The 23,467-nt window shown below is 50.1% G+C and overlaps 1 protein-coding gene across 1 annotated transcript; it reads left to right on the forward strand.

Annotated features, from left to right (window-relative positions):
* Positions 1-11,571: 11,571 nt before the first annotated feature.
* Positions 11,572-23,225, forward strand: LOC127205889 (SEC14-like protein 3). Its single transcript, XM_051165192.1, has 12 exons — positions 11,572-11,738; positions 12,890-12,965; positions 13,225-13,268; positions 13,406-13,465; positions 14,639-14,827; positions 15,365-15,460; positions 16,085-16,145; positions 17,824-17,910; positions 20,482-20,588; positions 20,942-21,081; positions 21,168-21,337; positions 22,363-23,225. The coding sequence occupies exons 1-12, from the start codon at positions 11,685-11,687 to the stop codon at positions 22,482-22,484; spliced, it is 1,206 nt and encodes a 401-aa protein (XP_051021149.1). The 5' UTR covers positions 11,572-11,684; the 3' UTR covers positions 22,485-23,225.
* The last annotated feature ends 242 nt before the right edge of the window (positions 23,226-23,467 follow it).

A 23,467-nucleotide genomic window follows, 5' to 3' on the forward strand; every position in this document is an offset into this window, starting at 1 on the left:
TGAAATTAATGTAAATGTAATTTTATTTTCTTTTATTATATTTGATTTTGTTTTTTTGAGACAAGGTTTCTCTGTGTGGCCTTGGCTGTCCTGGACTCGCTTTGTAGACCATGCTGGCCTTGAACTCACAGTGATCTGCCTGCCTCTGCCTCCGAATGCTGGGATTAAAGGCGTGCGCCACTGCACTAGGCTGTAAATGTAACTTTTACTCTCCTGAGGAAATTGTTGTCTCTGAGATTTACTGCCTCCGACTGCTAACCTAGGCCTAGTCCTGGAAGCTTCTAGCCTCTATACAATTTAATCTAGGCCTAGAATGTTTTCAGCCTCTGAGATTTACTGCTGAATAAGCTCACCCTTTTTAGTTCTTTCTGAACTCTTGCTGGCTGGTTCAACTCAACTGTTGTGGCTCAAACTCCCCGCCCAGCTGACTGATTCAAACTGTTTTCTCTTTCAGCTTCTAACTTTTTGTTCTGCGTGGCCTCATACTAACTCTAACAATCTGTTCTAATCTTCTGGCTCCTTCTCATTCTCTGGCTCATTTTATCTTCACCTGTGCCCAGCTTGTTCAGTCTTCAATCTGTCTGTATAAAACTCTCGGTAAAAAACTGCCTCTGAATTCCATGGGCAGAACTGCCACAAACTCAATTCCACAACACTGTCTCTCAGCTCACTCTCCACCAAACTGTCTGAACAGAACTGACTAGAACTCAGAGATCTGCATGTCTCTGTCTCCTGAGTGCTGGGATTAAAGGCCTGTACCACCACGCCTGGACCTCAGCTCTTCTTTACCTGAAACTTGCCCTATACCAGGCCGACCTTGAACTCAGAGCTCTGCTTACCTCTGTCTCCTCTTACCTGTGTCTGTATTCCAGCCACTTCACACAGACCTAGAAGTTCTTTGCGTGTGATCTTTTGCCAGAATAGCCACGCTCTGAATTAAAATTCCCCTACAGGGGCTGGAGAGATGGCTCAGAGGTTAAGAGCACTCTATGTTCTTCCATAGGTCCTGAGTTCAATTCCCAGCAACCACATGGTGGCTCATAACTATAATGAGACCTGGTGCCCTCTTCTGGAGAGCAGGTGTACATGCAGGCAGAGCACTGTGTGCATAACAAATAAATAAATCTTAAAATAAAATAAAAATAAAATTCCTCCACAAATTTATGATTAGATGTTTCTGGAAAGGGGTTTCTTTCCAGGACTAGAAGTCTTAACAGACACAATATTGTCTAGGCACCTTGCAAGCAAGAAACCAGGCCTCACTCCTTTCTGCTTTCAGATGCCATCATTTGATTTTGAGATACCAGAAGAACTAAAATTGGATTTCAGGGTAACTGGGGCAAAGGTTAAGAAATAGGCCTACAGGAGATAATCTGGCCAGCTGCAGAGAAGAGGCCCCCCCTCCCCCATCAGAGATAGCATTGCCTAGCAACTGACCTGAAGGGTCTCACCAGAGATAGAGTTGAGAAGAGACCCAGTTTTATGGCCACATTCCTTCCTGAGCACCGTAGATGGGTTAATAAAAAAACAGACACTTCCCTGGACAACGTAGTGAACAAAGAGAACACAGAAAGCTAAGGCATAGGCGGTCTTGGAGCCTTTTTCTGTAGCCTGTCCCCTTTAGACATTAGACCTCTTTATGTTACCCAACCAATAGATGCTTGCCAGGCTGGAAATCCCCTGCTTTGGGGCACTGGGGAGGGGGGGGGATAGGAGCCTATAAATTTACTCTCCGCTCAGAGTTCAAGACTCTTTCTGGATACCACTGTGTTGGTGACCAGTCAGAGCCCGGCTTAAGTCAAGAATTAAAGGTCGTCATGTATATTGCACCGGTATTGAGTTCTGGTGGTTTTTTTTTTTTTTTTTTTTTTTTTTTTTTTTTTTTTTTAGGGGAGGTCTCATGATCTGGGTACACCAATTTTCTCTGCTTGCTAGATGCCTTCATTATCAAAGGCATTTTAATGGAGAAAAACAGTAGGCCTTGAAGATGAGGGGTTCTTCAGGGTAGCCCCTAGCCACTGTATCTGGACCAGCTGGGCTATTTATGGTCAAGGTTTAGAGTCTGAATAGGGGAGTGAATGCCAAGAGGCAGTGCTGCGAGAAATTCCAGCGGAAGATCAGCTTAAGCAGGTTGGCAAGAGGAAAAACAAAACCCATGGCTCTTCTGGATACAAAGAGATTGCTTGAGGCTGTCAGGCAAGAGTCACAAGGCATTTCCAAGTCCAGGTGTGCTACTGCACTCACTATGTGGCAAGCGCAGACACCCCCCTTGTTCAAGAAAGCGCTCCAGTTTCTTGGGGGGGGGGTCTTTTCTTCATATCTTTTGGCAGACTGAAAGGGGCTGGCGCTAACTGTGGTTAGGACAATCTCTAATTCATCCCAGTCTTGATGAGTGCTCAAAATGACTTATTGTGACCTTAAGGCACGAGGCCTCTAGACTTGAACCCTGATCCTTGCCCTTCTAAACACCCATAGCCAATTTTCCCCATCAATACAATCTCGATAGTATTTCTTGCTGGTAATGGAGACAGACCTGCCCCCATGCACAAGGACAGCCAATTCACCCGTCACAGAGACAGACAGACCTGTTGCTGGGAGCTTGAGGAGGCAGCAGGCACTGAGGAGTGAGCTGCAGGTATCAGTGGCTCTGGAGCCCAGAGCTGGCACAACGAGACTCATAGTTAAGCAAGGAGCACAGAGGAGACCTGCAGAGGTGGTGTGGAACCTGCCTAGCAAGTGGACAGGGCATCGAGAGCTCAGAAATCCATGTGTCCTCAGCAAGCCCTCAACTCCTGCAGGTGCATCCAACCCTCTGACATTGCAGATGGGGACACAACACGCCTCCAGGGTGAGGGATAGAACAGAGGTGGCCATAGGGTGTTTGGGGGCCAGAGGAGAGCCAGGAGAATGTGACTTGTGAAGGCAAGAGATCATATTAATAGATGTCCATAAACCATACATTGGTAAGGGTTACAAAGTAGCTGTGAGAGTGTGGCGTGTCAGAGGTGGATTGGCACTGTTGACAGGGAGTCATAGGTCCGAGTTCTTCAAATAAGGAGCTGGGAATCTTGAGGCTTCCTCTATGCAGGGGATACAGACAAGGCTTACTCACCCCACACCACCTCCTTGTGAAAGTCCCCAGCCCTTGAGAGACGACAGATGGGCATTTGTAGTGGTGTTTTCATCACAGTTGGAAGGAGTCCCCTGGCTACCCACCCCCAGATTCCCATCCCAGCCAAGCTCAGGCAGTTGAAAGGGACCCCACAGAGAGTCACTGGTGATCAGAGCAAGTTTTCAGCTATCTCCTATGGCCCCGCCCTCCACAGTTTGCACAACTCCTTGTGTGCCACCCCTGACGCAGATAGAGTTGAAGTCCCATTTTATAGGCCAGGACACAGAGGCTTAGCAAAGTGGAGGTAGGTCTTGAACAAAGCCTGGGCACAGTGGCCCATGGGGGCAAGTAACCAGATCAGTGGACCTCTGTGCCCTTGCTGCCTCCTGAGAGGAAAGGGTTGACTTGGGTGTGTGGGCCTCTGTCATAAAGGGCTGTGTGTGGGGGGCTTCAGTGTGGGATAAAGGAAGCATGGAGTTCCGGGGCGAAAGAGAAGGCCAACTTACCCTGAACTTACTCTGTACCCAGCTCAATCTGTGGCAGCAAGCTTAGTGCCCAGTAACAGATGGGGAGATCCAGGCTTGGGGCAGGATGAGACTTGTCCTGAGACACAGTGTAAGAAAAGAAAACGTAGTCTGGCAGTGGTGGTGCACGCCTTTAATCCCAGCACTCAAGGGAGGCAGAGGCAGGGGGAGCTCTGTGAGTTTGAGGCCAGCCTGGTCTACAGAGTGAGATCCAGGACAGCAGGGGTTACACAGAGAAACCCTGCCTTGAAAAACAAAAGCAAAACAAAACAAAAGGCTAAAGGCCAGATGTGAACTTGAGGTGTTGGGCTCCATGGTGGAACATTTGCTCAGTCTCTGCAAAGCCCTGAGATCAATCCAGGTAGCACCAAAACAACAGTGGCAGAACCCATGAACTCAGCGGCTTCTGAGAAAAAGCGGCCAACCCAACCAGGAACTGCAATTTGCTCCCTTGGCCTGTGACAGCTACCTTTCTCCACAAGAGAGCAGTGATGGGCCAGGCGTACCTCAGCTCACAGGGACCCAACAGAATCCATTAGCCTCTTTAGGGACAACTTTACCCACAGGTTGAGGTCCGGGAGGACAAGCTCTCCAGCCCCAGGGATTTGAGGCTGCCCAGAGTGGCAAAAAGAGGTGGTCTGATCCCACGTCAGATCCTTAGCTCGTTCCTCCTGTAGCCCTTGCCCAGTCACCTCCAGCTTAGATGATTTAAAGCCGTAGTTAACCTCCCATCCTGACTCCAGAAGCCATAAATCTTCCTGAAATGACAGCCAGGTCTCAGTTCTCTGTGTAAGTCCTTCCTTGGCTCCTCGAGTGCCCCTGTATGTGCAGACATGTCTTACGAGGCCCTCTGTGAGGGGGAGGGGGCACCCTAGACACCGAGAGGGGGAGCGAACCTGGTTGGAGGGGAGAGAGAATGAGAGAGAGAGAGAGAGAGAGCTCGCAGTGACAATCAGTCCTTTATATCTGGTGCGCACCTGACTGCGGCAGGTGATGACATCAGAGGTTGCACTGCAACATAGAAGCAGGCTAGTGGGAGCTCATAATGTTACACTACCCATTCAAATAATGACATGGAGACATCGTGCATGTATTACTAAGTTTTAGAGCACTAAGCTGGGCAGACACTTATTTATTCTAACCCATCTGTCTGGCACATTTCTCAGCCATGTGCCCCGTTACCTGTCCTCTAGTGTCACCTGGCTGCTCCATCTTTTGACCTCATGGTGACTGCTCATAGACAGGGTGTCTCCATGTAGCCTTGGCTGTCCTGAACTTGCTTTGTAGACCAGGCTGGCCTCAAACTCACAGCGATCCACCTGCCTCTGCCTCCCGAGTGCTGGGATTAAAGGCGTGCGCCACCACGCCTGGCTTCTCGATGTTTTCCTTCCCTTTCCTCCTACTGGGACCCGCTAACTAAGACCAGAAGTCCAGCCTTAACTCTCCTGCTCAACTATTCGCTGATCAGATTCTTTCTTAACCAATCAGAGATGATGGAGAGCACTTTTTACACAACAGAGAGAGATGATGTGATTTATATGTTGTTACTGGAGTCCTAGACCAGGGGTTCCCAACAGACCATATTTGAATATTTGCCCCCAAAATCAAATGTGGGGGCTGGGAAGATGGCTCCATAGATATAGGACTGGCTATGCCCACGTGTGAATTTGGATTACTAGCCATATAAGAAGCCTGGCAGGGTGACCCTCACCTGTCCTCCTAGCACTGAGGGTGCAGAGGAGGATGCTGGGAGCTGACTTGCTGAAACAGTAAGCTCCACTTCCAGTGAGTGACTCTGTCCCAATGAATAAGGTGGAGTCTCCTGCTTCCGCACGTGCACTCACCAATATAACCAAACTGTTGGGCACGCTAGTGACATAAATCACGACAGAGGCTTACTAATATATTTTTTAAAGATTTGTTTATTATGTATACAGTGCACAGCAGTGTAACCATGTGGTTGCTGGGAATTGAACTCAGGACCTCTGGAAGAGCAGTCAGTGCTCTTAACCACTGAGCCATCTCTCCAGCCCCTAATATTTTAAACTTTAGGCTTTTTGCTAGGAAGTCTCTATTCCAGTCTGATCTTGTGTCCATCCGTTCAAGTATACTGGCTGGTGAATCTCCTGCCTCTGATTTTTTTCCCCCAGACTCCGCCTTCTACTTCCTGCCCAGCTATTGGCTGTCAGTTCTTTATTAAAGCCAATCAGACGTAATTCTACATTGCCTTGGGGAGGTGAGGAAGGAACAAAGATTTACAAGATATGAGACCAGTGATGGGCCGTAGCTCTCTGATGGTACAGAATTAACAATTGAGTCTAGGGAGTCAGACCTTCACCCGGTGCACCCCAATACACCAAGCAAGTGCACCTACACACACACACATGCACTCACGCACGCACGCACGCACGCACACCAGTACTGGTTTGTCAGGAAAGGAGTTTGTTATCCAGTGTGACCACCACCCCATCTTTTAAGAGCTGAGAAGAGTCTGAGGCTGCACAAGGCAATAGCCTGAGGTGGGGAACGAGGTGTGTGTATCATCTGGGCGAGGCACAAACCCGGAAGTCCTGCACTTGCGAGGTCTGGGAAGGAGGGTTGGGAGTTCAGGCTCATCTTGGGCGACATAGCCTGTTTTGGACAGCCTGGGCCACGTGAGACCCTGTCTGAGAAAAAATGAAGTATGTTGTTAGACGCTCTTGGTTAAACTGTGGTCTGCGTGATCATTGTCTCTGTTCAATTTCTTCAAGGTTCTCCCAGCTTTAGAAAAACTCTCATTGCTTGAAGGGCCAGGCAGGTTCCCTCGGTTTGATTAGTCTTCCTTGGTGAGGCAGCTTCGGTTTTTGACACTGGCTAATTGCACCGTGGGTGATGGAAACGTCCTTACTTAAGGCAAATCAACTTTTGTGTTGCCAGTTTTCAGACAGACACTCTGAGACTTATGTTGTTGCCAGGCATGGTGGCACACACCTTTAATCCCAGCAGAGGCAGGCGGATTCTCTGTGAGTTCGAGGCCAGCCTGCTCTACAAAGTGAGTCCAGGACAGCCAGGCCTACACAGAGAAACCCTGTCTCAAAAAAAAAAAAAAAAAAAAAAGAGACTTATGCTGTTATGTGAGTGTGTGTGCTCACTCATGTATACTTGTGTGGGGTATGTGCATATGAGTGCAGGTGTCCTGAGAAACCAAAGGGCCCACATCTCCCTGGAGCTGGAGTTATGGCCTCATGTGAGCTGCCCAGAACGGATGCTGGCAACCAAACTTAGTTCCCTGAAAGCTTACGTTCTCTCCAGACCCTAGATAGAAACTTTAAACACTTTAAACCCTACGGAGAGAGATGAGGCAGAATCTGTTGCAACAGTTAAGGCAGCAAAGAGGACAGCTGCAAAATAGGGGGTAGAGATACCCCATGTTCACCCATTTAGTTACTCCCTGGGCATCAAAGCGCCCCCCCCCAATCCCCTTCCCCAGTGATAATTTGCCTCTGAACCTTTGTTACAGTTAGATGTTTGCACAGGACCCTGTAGGTGTTCTAAAAACCGCTGAGCTGCATATGAAGAACGAAGCATTTCCATTGTATGTGTGTTTGTGTAGGAGGAGGTCAAATTACATTTAAATTTTCTTCCATTTTCCTTAACAACGTATTTGAAGCTAAGTAGTGGAATGCTCCTCCAGCATGCTCTAGGCCCTGGGTTTGATCCCTAGTGTGAGAAAAATTATAGACAGACAAATAAATCATCCCCAGGTAAAGGCTGGCCCGTGAACTGCCAGAAGGCATGGCAGCAGCGCTGGGTGCGGGGGCAACCTACTTCCTTTCTCCTGCCCCCTTTAGCCTCCTTCTCTCTGCTGCTTGCTCCTTCCCAGTGATGTTTGCCCACCACAAGGCCTCGGCATTCCTTGCAGACTCACAGGGCTGATCCTACCACGATCTACTTAGGGAAGGCGGGCAGGAATGTGTGGACGCAGGAGTCCATGGTAAGCCGTGCTTCCACATTGCCTAGAAACAAAGGAGGGTTCTTGGGTGAGGCGAGGGCAGCTATGTCAACTCCACTGCCTGTGTTTGCTTATGTGTTTTGTCGCTGTTGCCTTGGTCCCCTGAATCCTTGACAAAAGAGTTGAACAACTCAACATAGCCTGGGGGTGTTTACCTGGGGAGGAAAGTTCCCCAGGCCCTTTGTTTGAAAGGAAGAAAACGTTAAACTCTGTTGGCTCCACACATCCCGCAGCCCTCTGTGTGTGTGTGTGTGTGTGTGTGTGTGTGTGTGTGTGTGTGTGTGTGTGTGTAGGTAGGGGCAGACCCAAGGTCCTAACCTGTGATGGTACTTGCAGCTGTTTACTGAGTTCTTGCTGTGTTCCAGGCCCAGTGTTAAGTCCTACGGTGGGATGGGAGATGGGAGGTGGGGGTGGGGATAAGGGGTGCAGGGGAAGGGGAGGGGCTTGTTCCAGTCCCTCTCTCTGGACCAGAAGCCCTCAGGCTGGCCTCCAGTTGTAGCTGCACAGCTTCTGAAGGTTCCTAGACCTCTGAATACCATTGCTGTGGCTGGGAAAGGGGCTACACGGAGCCGCCTCCATGAGGATGTGAGGTTCTCAGCCCAGATGAGGTGATCAGCGAACTGGAAGCCAAGTGCTCTCTGCAGAATCCCTGCCAGTTCCCCTCACCAGCTCACTGTCTTTAGATACAATATCTAAATATGATATCATATCCAGACATGAAGCCCCGGTCCACAATGTCCACCAATGTATGGAAGGCCTCGGCCCCAGCTGATGTGCTATTGACAGACGGTTGGATAATTCCTGGCTTAATGTCCTGCTTTCCTACTGGATGTGGCCTGATCAGAGAAGGTGTGTTTGGGGGGGGGGGGGCGGGGTGCCTTTGAAGGGTACTTCCTGTCCCTGTCATCCCCTCCCTCTCTCAACTTCCTGGCCAGCAAGAGATGAGCAGCCATATGCCACTTCACACTGGGTGACCTCTGTGCTGTGTCCTCTTCCTTACCAGTGAGATGCTCCTGGAGCAAAGGCTGTGGGACAGTCAAGTAGGTGGTAGCATGGGCTTGGCCCTGGATGAGTTATTTAAATGCTTTATGTCATGCCTTGAGTTGCTCATCTGTAGAATATGCTAAACAATGGCCCACGTGCGTGCGGGCACACACACATCCGTACACACATCCGTTTAACTCTAGTAGAGATAATGTGATCAGAATTCTACTTGGCATGCAACATGACTTGGCTAAATGTGATAGTTTTTGCTATAAGCCACATTGGGGGGGGGGATTAAAGTGCCTTAAATGAAATGTCAGGCCTAGTGGTGTGGCCTCTCAGCTACTTGGGAAGCTAAGCGGGAAACTCACAAGTGTAAGGCTTGCCCTGGGCTCCCCAATGGATACAGGGCCATCAAAGGAAATTAGTGAAACCCTGTCTTAAAAATAAAAAGTAAAGAAGGCTGGGAAGCCGGGTGGTGGTGGCGCACACCTTTAATCCCAGCACTCGGGAGGCAGAGGCAGGCCTATCTCTGTAAGTTTTAGGCTAGCCTGGTCTACAAAGTGAGTCCAGGACAGCCAGGGCTAAAACAGAGAAATCTGTCTCCGGGGTAGTGTGATTCATAAGAGACCCTCATAGCCTCGTGTAAGGCCCACTCTCCATTACTAGAGAGAAAGAAAAAAAGAGTGGGGAGAGGACTCAGTTAAAACTCCAGTTCTGCCGGCCATGCTGGCAGACTACACTGGATATCTGCAAGCACTCAGCACCAGCCTGGGCTACGGTTTTATAAGCTGGGTGTGTCAGGGTGCCCCTGTGATCCTAGTACTTGGGAGGTAAATTAGGATCTTGAGTTTGAGGCCAGCCTGGGTTACACTGGCAAATAGTCTCAAAACAACAGCAAAGACCCAGACCAGTTGTTCTGTTCTCGCACCCAGGAGTAATGTCGACTAACTGTGTCAACTGGAACAGGCAGGTGTAGACCACATCGGCTGTCACAAGGAGGTTCTGTTGGCGGGCCTATGGACAGTGATGGCTCCTGCACAGTAAACTGCTCGGCAGATTTGTGGTCCAGTCCAGAGAAAGGCTCAGAGCTGCTAGGATGATTCACAGCTCCCAGGAGGACACTCACCTCTCGTCACACCTTCCTACCCAGCCTCTGGGGTCCCAGGGAACCTCCCTTAGAGGGATTAGGGAGATAACAGAGACTGGTGAGAAACTGGTCAGATTAGGAGCTAATGAGAGAGCAGCTGTGGAACCCAATCTCCGCAGGGCCACCAGCCTGGGGGAAGTGGGTGGTTGGAATGTGAAGTGGGGTGGGGCTGGGTGTGGAGAGTTACCTAACAGCTCCCGAGTGACACACCAGGTGGCCAGGCAGAGGGAAAATGGCCTAAGGTGGCATGTTCTCCTGTGGTCCTGTGGTGCCCATATCAGGGGCACAAGTCAGGCAAGATGCCAGCAGGCAGCACCTGGAATGTCCCAAATTCACCTCCTTAAAGAACTTGAAGCTCCAGAGATAGCTCAGGAAAGAGGCTCAGGATTGCCCCAAAACTGGCCATACAGGACCTTCTAGATCAGGGATAGTGGGCCTGGGACAGTCTTGGGCTGAGTGGCTTGGGCTAGCCTAACTATGTCGACTAAGGCTAGCCCAGGCTAGTTTCTGTTGATTCATTTGAGGCAGCTTTGCTTGCTTACTTGTTTGCTTGGGTCTTGCTATGCAGACTAGTCTGTCCTTGAACTTACAACCCTGCTGCCTCAGCCTCCTGAGTGCTGAGGTCATAAGCACATGCCGGGTAGAGACAGTCCTTGGCAGTATGGCTTTTCCCTTACCAGTGCTTCTGCGAATGGGAAGAGAGATATCCCTTAGCAGTGTACAACCCTACCCAATTAGTCTTCGCATCCATGTAAGGAGGCAGAGCCAGCAGCCCTCTGTTAGAAATGGGCGGGTCCAGGGAGCGCCAGGCTGAACAGTTTTACAAGGAAATCCAGCGCAGGCCTGGGCCTCAGGCTTGTCTGGTGGCTGAATGTCGGAATGGGACAGAAAGAAAAAGACATAGCGACCTGGGCTTCCCCAGGTATCTGCTGTGGGTGACCCGCTGGCTTCCTCACACGCCAGTGGACGCCTCTTGCTGGCCATATATGAACCCCCCCCCCCCCCCGAGAAGACATCCTTGACCCCAAGAGCATGCTCCTGCCCCACCCGAAACCCTCAGAGCTAATGGGAGCTGTGCATAACCAGAGGCCCCACACAAGGGCTTCTGGGTAGACATCCATGGAAGAAGGTGCCTGACCTTTCCCAATGTTCAAGTCATGGACCAGTTTCTTGCGATGGAATTTGAAAGACATCGGGAAAAATAGCACCTCCCCTGAGAAAAAGACCAACCTTCACCAAGGACATTTGAGTCCCATCTTCTGTCCCAGCCAGCCTGGCCGGGGGGGGGGGGGGGGGGGGGTGGAGGGGAACAGCCTCCGTCCTCATTTTTGCAGTACTGGGAATTGAACCCAGGGCTTTAGACACACTAGGCAAACCCCCAAACTGCATCCTGTTGCACAGCCTGCCTGCCTGCCTCTTGACTCTGAGTGTTTGGTACGTGAGGGGCTGGTCAGCAGGCCAGGCCTCAGACTCCCATCCGGCAGAGGTCAGTGGAGGCTTTGGGGAGACTCTTCATTAGGAACATGAGGAGACTGGTGCTTAGGGAAAGCTGTACCCCTGAGGAATAGGGCTCATGCTCCATGGGACTCTCCTTCTTCAGGGCAGCGGTCCCTGGAAGCCAGAGAACACTAAGAGAAGCTCACGGAGAAAGGCTAGTTTCCCTCTTTTACAACGGCCTCTTCTAACATAGGGCCTCTTGGCATAGCTTCTGGGCCTGCCATTTCTTCCAGACCTGTCCCAGAGCCAAACACGGGACCTCACATAATCCCGGTTATGTAATGTGCAATCTAAAGAGTTGGTCCGGAGGAGGCGCCTGAGCCACACCCAGGAGTGGGGGCAAAAGGCTCCAGCTGCTTCTGGGCAGACAGATGAGGCTGGGCCTCTGCCTCCAGCTGCCACTGCTCCTCAGTCTCAGTCGGCACCATGAGTGGTCGAGTTGGAGACCTGAGCCCCAAGCAGGCAGAGACCCTGGCCAAGGTGAGAGATCCCCCTCCTGTGGGACCTCAGGGGGAAATGGCTGAGGGGGTGGGGTGGAAAGGATGGCCAGGACTCTGTGTCCACCTGTTGAATCTGTATGTCCGTGACAGTGTCTCTTCGCTGTCACCTCCAAAGGGGTCACATCCTATCCAGCCTAGAGACAGATGGCCTGACCAGAATGAATGTTAAGGGGAAAGCTCCACTTTGGCAGTCATGTGTGTGACGTGTACAGAAGTAGGCTCGAACTCACCCAGAAAACTTTTTTTTTTTTTTTTTTTTTGGTTTTTCGAGACAGGGTTTCTCTGTGTAGCCTTGGCTGTCCTGGATTCACTTTGTAGTTGGCTGGCCTCGAACTCACAATGATCTGCCTGCCTCTGCCTCCCGAGTGCTGGGATTAAAGGCGTGTGCCACCACTGCCCAGCTCACCCTAAAAGCTTTACCTTGCAGTTGCCCCCACTACTTCCTCCTTCCCTGGCCCCTCGGGTGGGAGCTAGAGGATGCAGCCTCTGCTCTCTGCTGGATTCTTCTTCCCTGAGACTTTGGAAAGAAAGTCATCTGTATGAAAGCCAGATAAGAGACAGAACAGCATGGCTGATGTGCCCACGGCTGAAAGGAATAAGGACCCTTGAGCATGACCCTGTCCTTCCTTCCTTCCGCCCTTTTTTTTTTTAAAAAAATATATATTTATTTATTTATTACAGATACAGTGTTCTGCCTCCACACCAGAAGGGGCACCAGATCCTATTATAGATGGTTGTGAGCCACCATGTGGTTGCTGGGAATTGAACTCAGAACCTCTGGAAGAGCAACCAGGGCCCTTTAACCATTGAGCCATCGCTCCAACCCCCTTCCTTCCTTCTTTCCTTCCTCCTTTCGGAACCACATTTCTGTAAAAGATAGGAAGATGAGTGAACAAAGGGAACTAAGGAAATACCCACAGGCCTGCCCACTCACCCACCCACCATTTCTCTGTTTCCCCTTCCAATCACCCATTTCTCTGTCCTTCGGCTCACCTACCCGTCTCTCCTTCTACCCACCTGCCTGCCTATATATCCATCCATCCATTTATCGCTTGATCCTTTTTTCTTGCATGAGTTGTGATGTCAAGGCTCAGAGTGAGAAGCACACTAAACAGGAATCTCTCTTGTCAGTTCCGAGAAAATGTCCAGGATGTGCTGCCGGCCCTGCCCAACCCTGATGATTATTTTCTTCTTCGTTGGCTCCGAGGTGAGAGACAAGGAGGAGGTGTTGAAGATGAGGGGACAAGCAAGAGGACCTGGGTCTCCACAGCTTCGTAGCAATCTGTGGCTCTTAAGATCTGACCACACACACCATCGTGTTTTACATGTTCAAGTCTCGGAAAGGGGAGGAAGAAGCAGAGTCTGCCCACCCAAATCCCCAGGCCCCCCCCAGTTCCTCTCACTAGTTAGAGGCAAGGAAAGGCTGCTGTGCCCCACATTCACACCTTCCCCCCATCTTCCCTCAGCTCGGAATTTTGATCTACAGAAATCGGAAGCCATGCTCCGCAAGGTAAAGTATCACCCCAGGGATTTGGAGCCAATATTCAAATGGGGGGGAGGGAACAAGCAATGCTGCACACCCCTGCTTCTGTGCCCTTCCCAGGGTGCTCGGAGCCCCGTGGGGCCTAACCACCCTTTCATTTTCAGTACATGGAGTTCCGTAAGAACATGGACATTGACCACATCCTTGATTGGCAGCCCCCAGAGGTGAGCCCCACCCCCCAAAACGCCTCAGTCTCGATGGACACATCACTCAGCAACCTCTGGTCACTGGAGACCATGAGGGAAGGACAGCAGAGATGTTCTTAGAAGCCCTTCGCCCCACAGGGCCTTTTCTGAAAGAGCTGGAATAATTTCTGAGTCAAGAGTTCCAGCTTGGTGGGCAGACACCTTTAATCCCAAATCTCTGAGTTCAAGGCCAGCCTGGTCTACAGAGTGAGTTCCAGGAGAGCCTGGGCTACACAGAGAAACCCTGTCTCCATAAGCCTAAGTAGCTAAGAAGTGCCAGCATCAGATCATCCGACGAACACTGCAAGGCAGGTGTTTCACCCCTTTTGTCCAGCAAAAATCCAGCGACTTGACCAAAGTCCTACAGTCCCATGGTGGGACAGGAATTTGCACTCCCAAACTTGTACCTGAGCCACTATGGCTAGTCAGTCCCTCTATGCTCCCACCCCAGAGTCTGAAAGAATTCTGTCTAGATGGGAAAACAAAATCCTATCAAGGGAACTGGCCGTGGTATCGAAGCCTTTAATCCAAGCACTCTGGGAGGGAGAGGCAGGCAGATCTCTGTGCGTTCGAGGCCAGCCTGGTCTACAAAGTGAGTCCAAGCCAGCCAAGGCTACACAGGGAAACCCTGTCTCAAAACAAAACAAATCCTATCAAGGGACTGCTAAAGATGGTGCCAATACTGGGGTCACAGCAACATGATAGTCACAGATGTGGACAGAATGCCACATTTGCCAGCATTTAGAGAGCAAGAGTCTGAACCGTTTTGTGCTAGAGGCAGTGGGATGGAGCTCTGAGAGGAGGCATCGCTTGCTCAAGGATGCAGCAGGGGAACAGCTGTGCCTCTGTTTAAACTCGATCTGCAGACTTTCAGAATTGACACTCTCCGTCTCTAAACCAGACACGAAAGACATTGTAGGCAGGACCAGTGAGCTCAGAAGCCCGAAGGCAGGCTGGGCTGGTCTTTGACTTTTCTATTCACAGCTGTGAACCAGGCCTCCCTCGCCAGACCCTCAATTTTCTCACTTGAGACAGGGGCAAGCCACATTTTGTTCCACCGCAGGGTATAGACTTGGATCCGATAGGTTAGCAGATCAGGAAACTCCCAGGGGGACGTGTGACACCGAGTGTCCTGTACCTTCCCATGCCCAGGTGATCCAGAAGTACATGCCCGGAGGCCTGTGTGGCTATGACCGTGATGGCTGCCCTGTGTGGTATGACATCATCGGACCACTGGACCCCAAGGGGCTGCTCTTCTCCGTCACCAAGCAGGACCTGTTGAAGACTAAGATGAGGGACTGTGAGCGCATCCTGCATGAGTGTGACCTGCAGACGGAGCGGGTGAGGTTCCAACTGAGTGGGTGGGTGACTGACGAGAGACAGGAGAGGCTGCAGAGAGTAAAGAGATGATGACAGTGAGGGTGCTCCCCAACTTAGGATGGGGTTACATTCTAAGTTAGAAATACCATTAGTCAAATACACACTTGACACCCCTGGCCCACTCAGCTCCATTGAGTAGCCTAGCGGGCCTCAAACACGCCAAGTATTTTCATTAGCTACAGTTGGATACAGGAAGACAGTACCAGCCTGGATAGCGCAAGCCCAGTGGGGAAATCAAAATTCAACATTTGGTCTAAGAGTTTGAGAGAATGTGTGTGTTTCACACCATCATAAAGTTAAAAACAAAAATGTTAAGTCCAGTATTGTCGGGGAACAGATGGGTGGGTGGATGACTGGGGCGATGTGCTCGTTCTTGTCCACTTGCTACTCTGAGGACAAGGTAGAGCATTGGGGATGTCCTGGGGGGGTCATGTAGTTGGGGTGCCAATTCCCAAGCCTATGCTTGACCCTGCCACTGCCCCTTGCTCATCCTCACAGCTGGGGAGGAAGATTGAAACCATTGTGATGATATTTGACTGCGAGGGCCTGGGACTGAAGCACTTCTGGAAACCTCTGGTGGAAGTGTACCAGGAGGTGAGGAGGCCCAGGGGTGGACACACACACACACAACACACACCACACACACACACAGAGCATATATCCCCACACACCATACATACACACCACACTTGGGTGACCAGCTTGGCCTGCTTCGACCTTATACCACCAAAAGCACAAATTAATAAAAGGTTCCCTTCCTATCCCCCAACCCCAAAAGAAACCTCAGTAAGAACCCTGGGAAGTCCGCAGAACAGATCTCAGGAAAGCACAGGGCTTATTTCCTCAAGCAGTTCCAGCCCTGTCACTCCCTTGCCCTGAGCCTTGGGCAAGTCGTCCCCCATCTGCCCTGGTCCCCACCAGGCTTTAGGTCCCTCCCCTCAGAATGGGGACAGTGAGGCCATGGAGTGAGTCTGTAAAGCACACGCACCACGCCACAGTCCAACACACTGCCACACCACGATCCTCATCTGTCGTCATGGCGATTATGTGCTTATTGTGAGCATCTGGCTCTAACAGCCTCGGGTGGGAAGATTCCCTTCAGAGGTCAGTGGAGGTGGTAGCAACAAGGGAGTTTCCCTCTAAAACCTCCAGGGAGGAGATGGCAGAGGGAGAGAAGGGAGCAGGTGGACGCTGTGAATGGTTTTCTTGGTTCCACAGTTCTTCGGCCTCCTTGAGGAGAATTACCCAGAGACCTTGAAGTTCATGCTCATTGTGAAAGGTAAGAGGAAGGTGGCACCCCTACCTGAGCCTCCACATCTATCCTGCACCCTCAGCGTCTCAAGGTCTTGATGCCTCCTGCCCCGCTGTTGTGAGGACGCTTGCTTGCTTGCTGACTCCAGGCAAACCGCCTGGGGTCTGGCACAGAGGAGGGGCCAGGAAATGGTAACAGCTGGCTTCACTCCAAGATAGGCAGCTCCTAACCACTCTCCTGGAAATGCCTCTTCCCCCACTCTCCCTCCCCCCCCCCTGCCCCTGGCCCCACCCTCTTCCTTCCCCCACCCCCACGTTCATCGCTCCCTCCGTGGGCTGTCTGTGGCCCTAAACTGCCCAGGCTGGCCTTGAACTCACTTGGTAGCACTGCCTCAGCCTTTAGAGTATAGTGTATTATAGGCATTGTACCAATGAGTCTATACCTCTATTCACTGTTTGTTTTTTCTTTTTTTTCTTTTCTTTTCTTTGTGTGTGTGTGTGTGTGTGTGTGTGTTGTTTGTTAGTGGGTGTTGTTTGTTAGTGGGTGTTGTTTGTTAGGTGAGACAGGGTCTTCATATGCAGTTCTGGCTATTCTAATACTCACTATGTAGACCAGGCTGGCCTTGAACTCACAGAGATCCACCTGCCTATCCCTCCCAAGTGCTGGGACTAAAGGTGTGCACCACTACGTCCAGCTCATTCTGTTTTTCTGGACAAGTTATCTGTTCCCTGAATGGCTCTGAACCTACCTCTGTGGTGCACATTCCTGGCCTGGCACCAATTTGGGTGCTCACTAGCCACTTGGGTGGCTGTTGCTTGGTAGGTAGGTACACAGGTAGGTAGGTAGGTAAGATGGCTTGTTTGATGGTTAGCTCATTGCTTGGCTAGTTGTCCAGCTGATTGGCTCGCTGGTTGTCTGAGTAACTGGTAATAGGTTAGAGAGTTGACTGGGATGGCTTAACTGGTCGGCTGGCTTTTAGCTTGGTTGACCGTCTGGCTAGCATTTCAGTGACTGGATATTTGGGTGGTGCCCTGGTGTGTTGGTTTCTTCTGCAGCTGAATTTGCGTGGCCAGCTGGTTATTTGGATATCAGCTCTTGGTGTGAACGGTTGGCAGCTGGGGAGAGCAGTTGCTTCGCCGTCTAGTTGGTTGGTCTGTGGACTGATTGATTTTCTGTTTGGCCGACTTGTTAATTTTGGCCATCCGGCAAGTTGGTAGATCATTTCTTAGCCGGCTGCCTAGTTTGTTGGCACTTGATTGGCTGTTGGCAGACTGCTTACTTTATTGACATCAAGGCTGATGAGAAAGCTGGAGACCGGCTCATTTGTGGGATGGGTGGGTGGCTGGTGGCTGGCTAACTGGCTACTTTTTGGGTGACTAGGTCTGGGTTGGCTGGGACCATCATGACTTCTTTTTTTTTAAATTTATTTCTTTATTTATTTTATGTATATGAGTACTCTATCTGCATGTATACCCACAGGCCAGAAGAGACCATCAGATCACATTATAGATGGTTGTGAGCCACCATGTAGTTGCTGGGAATTGAACTCAGGACCTCTGGAAGAGCAGACAGTGCTCTTAATCGCTGAGCCATCTCTCCGGGGCCCCCCATCATGACTTCTGTATCAGTGGCTGTGACCGTTGTGGAAAGGCGGTTCGGTGGCTTGATTTCTCCCTTTGTTGTTAATCTTCTTGTGTCTTTCCAGCCACCAAATTGTTCCCTGTGGGCTACAACCTTATGAAGCCATTCCTGAGTGAGGACACACGGAGGAAAATCGTCGTGTTGGGAAGTAGTAAGTCACTCCAGTGGCCCTGTCCCCACGCCTCACACCTGAGCTTTAGAATAATAGCCTTAGCTCATCACCACTCCCAGCACTCAGCACATCCCTGCAGCCAGGGACTCCTTCTTCCCCGCCTTGAAGTGAGTGAGGAGATGGGCCCCCACACCTCCTCCCCGCCCACTCATGTTTCAGCCCCATCACTTCTCAACTTCCGCTCCATGCACCTTGGCTTTCTTTCTGCACCTGCAATGCTAGTGCTGCTAATGGCAACTTTCGCTGAGGAGGCGTGGCCAAGATTCAGGCATGTGTCTGGGCAGGCGCAGGGTGATGCATCCAGTCTGGAACTCTGGGCAGCAGAAGCTGTGCTGCATGGGGGAGGTGGGTGTCACTTTGTGTTGCTTAGTTTGTTCTTCGAGGCAGGGTATGGTGTAGGTCCTGCAAGCTTGAAACTAAGGAGCTAAAGGGAGCCTTGAACTCCTTATCTTCCTTCCTCTAGCTGATTACAAGAGTGCATCACACACACCACACACACACACACACACACACACACACACACACACACACACACTAAGCAATTTGCAACTGGATAAAGGCGAAGGAAATGTTGCCAAGCAGTGAGGGAGGGGAAATGGAAGTAGATCATAAAGCCGTACAATGAGCAGAGAATGCTCCATCAGGTCAGCGAGTGCTTGCCTTGTAAGCAGCAGGGACTAAGAAAGCACCAGCCTCCTGGTTTAAAAAAAAAAAAAAAAAAAGAACAATCTGGGGGCTGGAGAGATGGCTCAGAGGTTAAGAGCACTGGATGTTCTTCCAAAGGTCCTGAGTTCAATTCCCAGCAACCATATGGTGGCTCACAACCATCTATAATGAGATCTGGTGCCCCCTTCAGGAGGGCAGGAGTACATGCAGGCAAAATACTATATATGTAATAGATAAATAAATCTTAAAAAAAAAAAAAAACAAAAAAACAATCTGATTGTGGTTGAACACACTTAGTAATCCCAGCTAATCCCAGCACCAGGAGCTGATCACTGGCCAGAATTAGCCTCACCTAATTGGTAATCCCAAGTCAATGAGAGACTCATCTCAAAAAAAAAGAAAAAAAAAAATCAAGGCAGTTAGGCCCTGAAGAAGTTGCCTTGGGTTATCCTCTGGCCTCCACATGTATGCTGTGTGTGATATGTGATCCTCCACACAGAAAACAAATAAATAAACAGAACTTTAAAAATAATACAATAAAACAAATATATACAAAACACACATAGATTTTTAGAAGGACATACAAACAGAATAAATCTTTTTATTTATTTTTTTTCTTTTTCTGGTTTTTCGAGACAGGGTTTCTCTCTGTAGTCTTGGCTGTCCTGGACTCGCTTTGTAGACCAGGCTGGCCTCAAACTCACAGAGATCTGCCTGCCTCTGCCTCCAGAGTGTTGGGATTAAAGGTGTATGCCACCACGCCCTGCTAAAATAATTTTTTTTTTTTTTTTTTTTTTTTGTTTTTCGAGACAGGGTTTCTTTGTGTAGCCTTGGCCATCCTGGACTCACTTTGTAGACCAGGCTGGCCTCGAACTCACAGCAATCCACCTGCCTCTGCCTCCCAAATGCTAGGATTAAAGGCGTGCGCCACCACACCCAGCTAGAATAAATTGTTTTAAAGGTATTGTTTGTAGCCAGGTGTGATGGCTCACTCCTGTAATCCCAGCACTTGGGAGGCAGAGGCAGGTGGATCTCTGTGAGTTTGAGGACAGCCTGGTCTACAAAGTGAGTCCAGGACAGCCAGGGCTGTTACACAGAGAAACCCCATCTCCAAAAAACCTGACCTGAGGACCTAGAAATGGGGGTGGAAGTTTTATGTTCCTCACTTTCTCTTTCTTCCCAACACCCCCAGCTCCTACCTCTACCCAATACCACTAGGAAGTAAAGCAAGATGGATGACGACGTAACCTGGTTGTGGGGAGGCACCCAATCCTGGAGCAATATGGAGCCAAATCTGTGCCTTCTGCTCCTCTTGATGCCCACAAGGCTCAGTGATTTGGCCTTAGCATTCCAGGCATTGTGACGTTTCCCACTGGGAGGAAGGAATATTCCACTACCATAAGGGTCAATTAAAATTAGCCACAAGGCTAGAACCGCAGCAATCCCCAGGACCCAGGGCCCCTAGAGACTCACATATGCTAACAGTAATGGTTGTGGTGCTGAAAGAGGCAGATGTCTCTCTAAATGGGGCTGCTTCCACCACAAGATCCAACTTACTGATTGAATAACCTCAGAAAGGTCTTGAAATCTCAGGCCTTTTAAAGTCACCTGGAGACATTGAAGCAACTCTGCTTTACTACTCATGATTAGGAAACCTTCAAGAAGGTCCAGACCCATCAGCCAAGGACAAACATGTTTCCATAGCAACTGGATGCTAGGAAAAACCATTTCCTGTAGCCTGAGGTCTAGGAGACCTGGAAGTTATTCCTGGCCACCTAACTCCCATGGGGCTTAAAGACATAAGTCCAGGGTGCCCTGACAGGTGTGGGGGGATGTTTGGTCCCCTCTATGTGTGATAACCACATTCAATCTTCCTACCATCAGATAGCTGGAAGGAAGGTTTGCTGAAACTCATCAGTCCTGAGGAACTGCCGGCCCATTTTGGGGGGACTCTGACTGACCCAGATGGGAACCCCAAATGTTTAACCAAGGTACACAGAGCCTGGGCCAGGAAGGAGTTGGAAGAGTAGAGCTGGGGTTTTTTTCCCCACCCACTCATTCATTCCAGAAACATCTCCAGCTAGACTCCTGGGTACAGAGAACAGGTACTGAGCTGGGTAGGTCCAGCTTATTAGGGCTTATGGGAGCTCCTGAGATGTGCAGAGAAAGTTGAAATGGGGGAGTTTTGCTTTGGAAATAAGCTGCAAGAAGCTTCCAGAGGAAGTGCTAGCCCACCTAGACAGCAAGGAGGGTATTTGGGGAAGGGTGGTGGGAATCTTCCCAATGGTGATTAAAAAAAAAAAAGTGTCTCTGGCAAGAGAAATGACCGCAGAGTCTATTGTAGATCAACTACGGTGGGGAGATCCCCAAGTCCATGTATGTGCGGGACCAGGTGAAGACTCAGTACGAGCACACGGTGCAGATTAGCCGTGGCTCCTCCCACCAGGTGGAATATGAGATCCTGTTTCCAGGCTGTGTCCTCAGGTAGGCATGGGCCACCGCTCCTCCCATGGCTAGGCTCGGACTCCTCAGGGACCCATCAGACTGATCAGCAGCCTGTCTGCTCACAGGTGGCAGTTCTCATCTGATGGTGCAGACATTGGCTTTGGAGTCTTCCTCAAGACCAAGATGGGGGAGAGGCAGAAAGCAGGAGAAATGACCGAGGTGCTAGCCAGCCAGCGCTACAATGCCCACATGGTACCTGAGGATGGGAGCCTCACCTGCTCAGAGGCTGGCGTCTGTAAGTCCATCCCAGCTGCCCACTGGCTCTGAAGGCAGAAGCCACCTTCCACATGCTTTAAAGGATAAACATGGGCCCCTTACTGTAATGATTAAAAAATAAGATGCCAGGCAATAGATCTGATATGGATACATTTATTATATGTACATTGGGGGGGAGGAAGAAGGGGACATCCCAGAGACAGACAGACAGGCAGACAGACACAGAAAGACAGAGAGAGAGAGACACACAGAGAAAGAGAGAAACAAGAGAGGAGAAAGGTAAGAGTATTAGAGGGAAAAGTAGGTGGGCTTGTCCTTTTATATACTCCTAGGCAGGTAGATGTCCAGTAGCAGGTAGGCAATGACATCACAGGTTGCTAGGCAGACTGGAGCAGTATTCTAACACTTACCCCAGACACATAGCCCAGGTTAGATCCTTCATTCATTCTCAAGACATATTCATGAACACCTAGTGTGTACAAACAGTCAGAGACACATGGGCCTTGAGGGATTGAGGGTGCTTGGGCCATAGGACACAGGCAATGGACAATAGGGCAGGTGTCACTTTCCCCACGAGGCTGTGAGAAGTAAAGCCACTTACACCCAGCCTCAAAGCTGAATGGCGTGCTGTCCCAGCTCCATAGCAGCCTCCATGTAGCTACACAAGTGTAGAACTCTGCTCAATCTAGGAAGGACTGTTGGTTGGGTCACCCCATGGCCTGAGGATTAAAACCATTACATCAGGCTTTGCCCAGCCCCAGCTTGTCCAAGAGGGCTGGAACGCCTCTGTGGCTCTCAATTTATGTCTCTGTCATGTGACATCCAGGTGTGAAGACAACAGAATGTAATCAACACCTATTGTTCTTCTGTCTGTTGATGCAACTAAAGCCAGGCCTGGGTGATTGCCAAGAGGAGGGAGTGTCTGTTTACAGGCCCTGCTCAGGGTGACAGATCTCACACAGGGAGGCAAAATGGGACAATGGGAGGTTGCACCAGCCTGGCAGGCTCATCCAATAGGAACTCATCTTCCATTTTGTCCCCTAGATGTCCTGCGCTTTGACAACACCTATAGCTTCGTCCATGCCAAGAAGGTCAGCTTCACGGTTGAAGTGCTTCTCCCAGACGAGGGCATGCAGAAGTACGAGGAAGAGCTCACCCCTGTCTAGGTGGACCCCCCCAACCTCTCAGAGACACCTCCCTCACCCTCTGTTTCCTCTCTACTCTCCTTGTATTCCTAAAGTCGATCATTAGCTCCCTCTACTCTGTGACACCAGCGAGCAGAGAAAGAGATTGCCAAGAGAAGATTTATCTGCTGTAACCACAATTTAAAAGTAGGACAGGTTGGAGCATATAATGTTTGCAAAAGAGAGAGAAGCAAGAAGGAATATAAGAGATTGGCATCATTGGGGCCCAAGACTAGGGAAACAACCCCCCTTGACCTCATCTGTCCTGCAATGTGTGTACTTGAGACCCTCCCTGTGAGGTCTGAGTGGCTTGATCTGGAGATTGACGAAATCCCCTCTGCTTCCACTCACACTATATGGTAGATGCTTAGCATATTCCTGTAAATTAGAGGATAGCATATTCCTGTAAGTTAGCCTATTCCCTATAAGGCAGGGAAGCATGTGGCTCCCCAGCAGTGGTAAGGAGAGACCAGACAGCATATTTCAGCACCCTGGACAGAGCCACGCTTGGCGAAAACCCCAGCCATCTAACCTGATAGCGGTTTCCTTTTGGGAGTCTCAGACACAAAAGCTCCACAGCTCAGCTCTCTGGCAGGAGGCACCCACTTCTGACTTTGCCTGACCCAGGGGCAAGGGTGCGCCATTCACTATTCCCACAGTCATCTCCTTCCTTTTGAGCTCACAGCTCATATTTTAAGCAATTAAAAGAACTTTCCCCAAAGCAAAGGAAGTCATATCCTACTCTCCCAGCTGCTGCTTGGCAAAGCAACAACTACATCAACAATGCCTGTTGTTTGGTGAGGATTGTCACTGTTCCAAGTGATTTACATGTTAGGCTCATGGCATACACACACACACACACACACACACACACACACACACACACACACACCCCAATACACCTTATCAAAGCCACTTTACGAATGAATAAAACCAAGCTCAGAGAGGTTAAAGTTCTCACCCAA

The sequence above is a fragment of the Acomys russatus genome, chromosome 22 (assembly GCF_903995435.1).
Source record: "Acomys russatus chromosome 22, mAcoRus1.1, whole genome shotgun sequence".
NCBI classification, from domain to species: Eukaryota; Metazoa; Chordata; class Mammalia; order Rodentia; family Muridae; genus Acomys; species Acomys russatus.

Bases quoted from the DNA above. Each gene is read 5' to 3' on its own strand.
- LOC127205889 (XM_051165192.1), top strand. From the start codon at position 11,685: ATGAGTGGTCGAGTTGGAGACCTGAGCCCCAAGCAGGCAGAGACCCTG. The intron at 13,269-13,405 runs GTAAAGTATCAC...TTTCATTTTCAG, and splicing joins CGGAAGCCATGCTCCGCAAG to TACATGGAGTTCCGTAAGAA. The intron at 14,828-15,364 runs GTGAGGTTCCAA...TCATCCTCACAG, and splicing joins GTGACCTGCAGACGGAGCGG to CTGGGGAGGAAGATTGAAAC.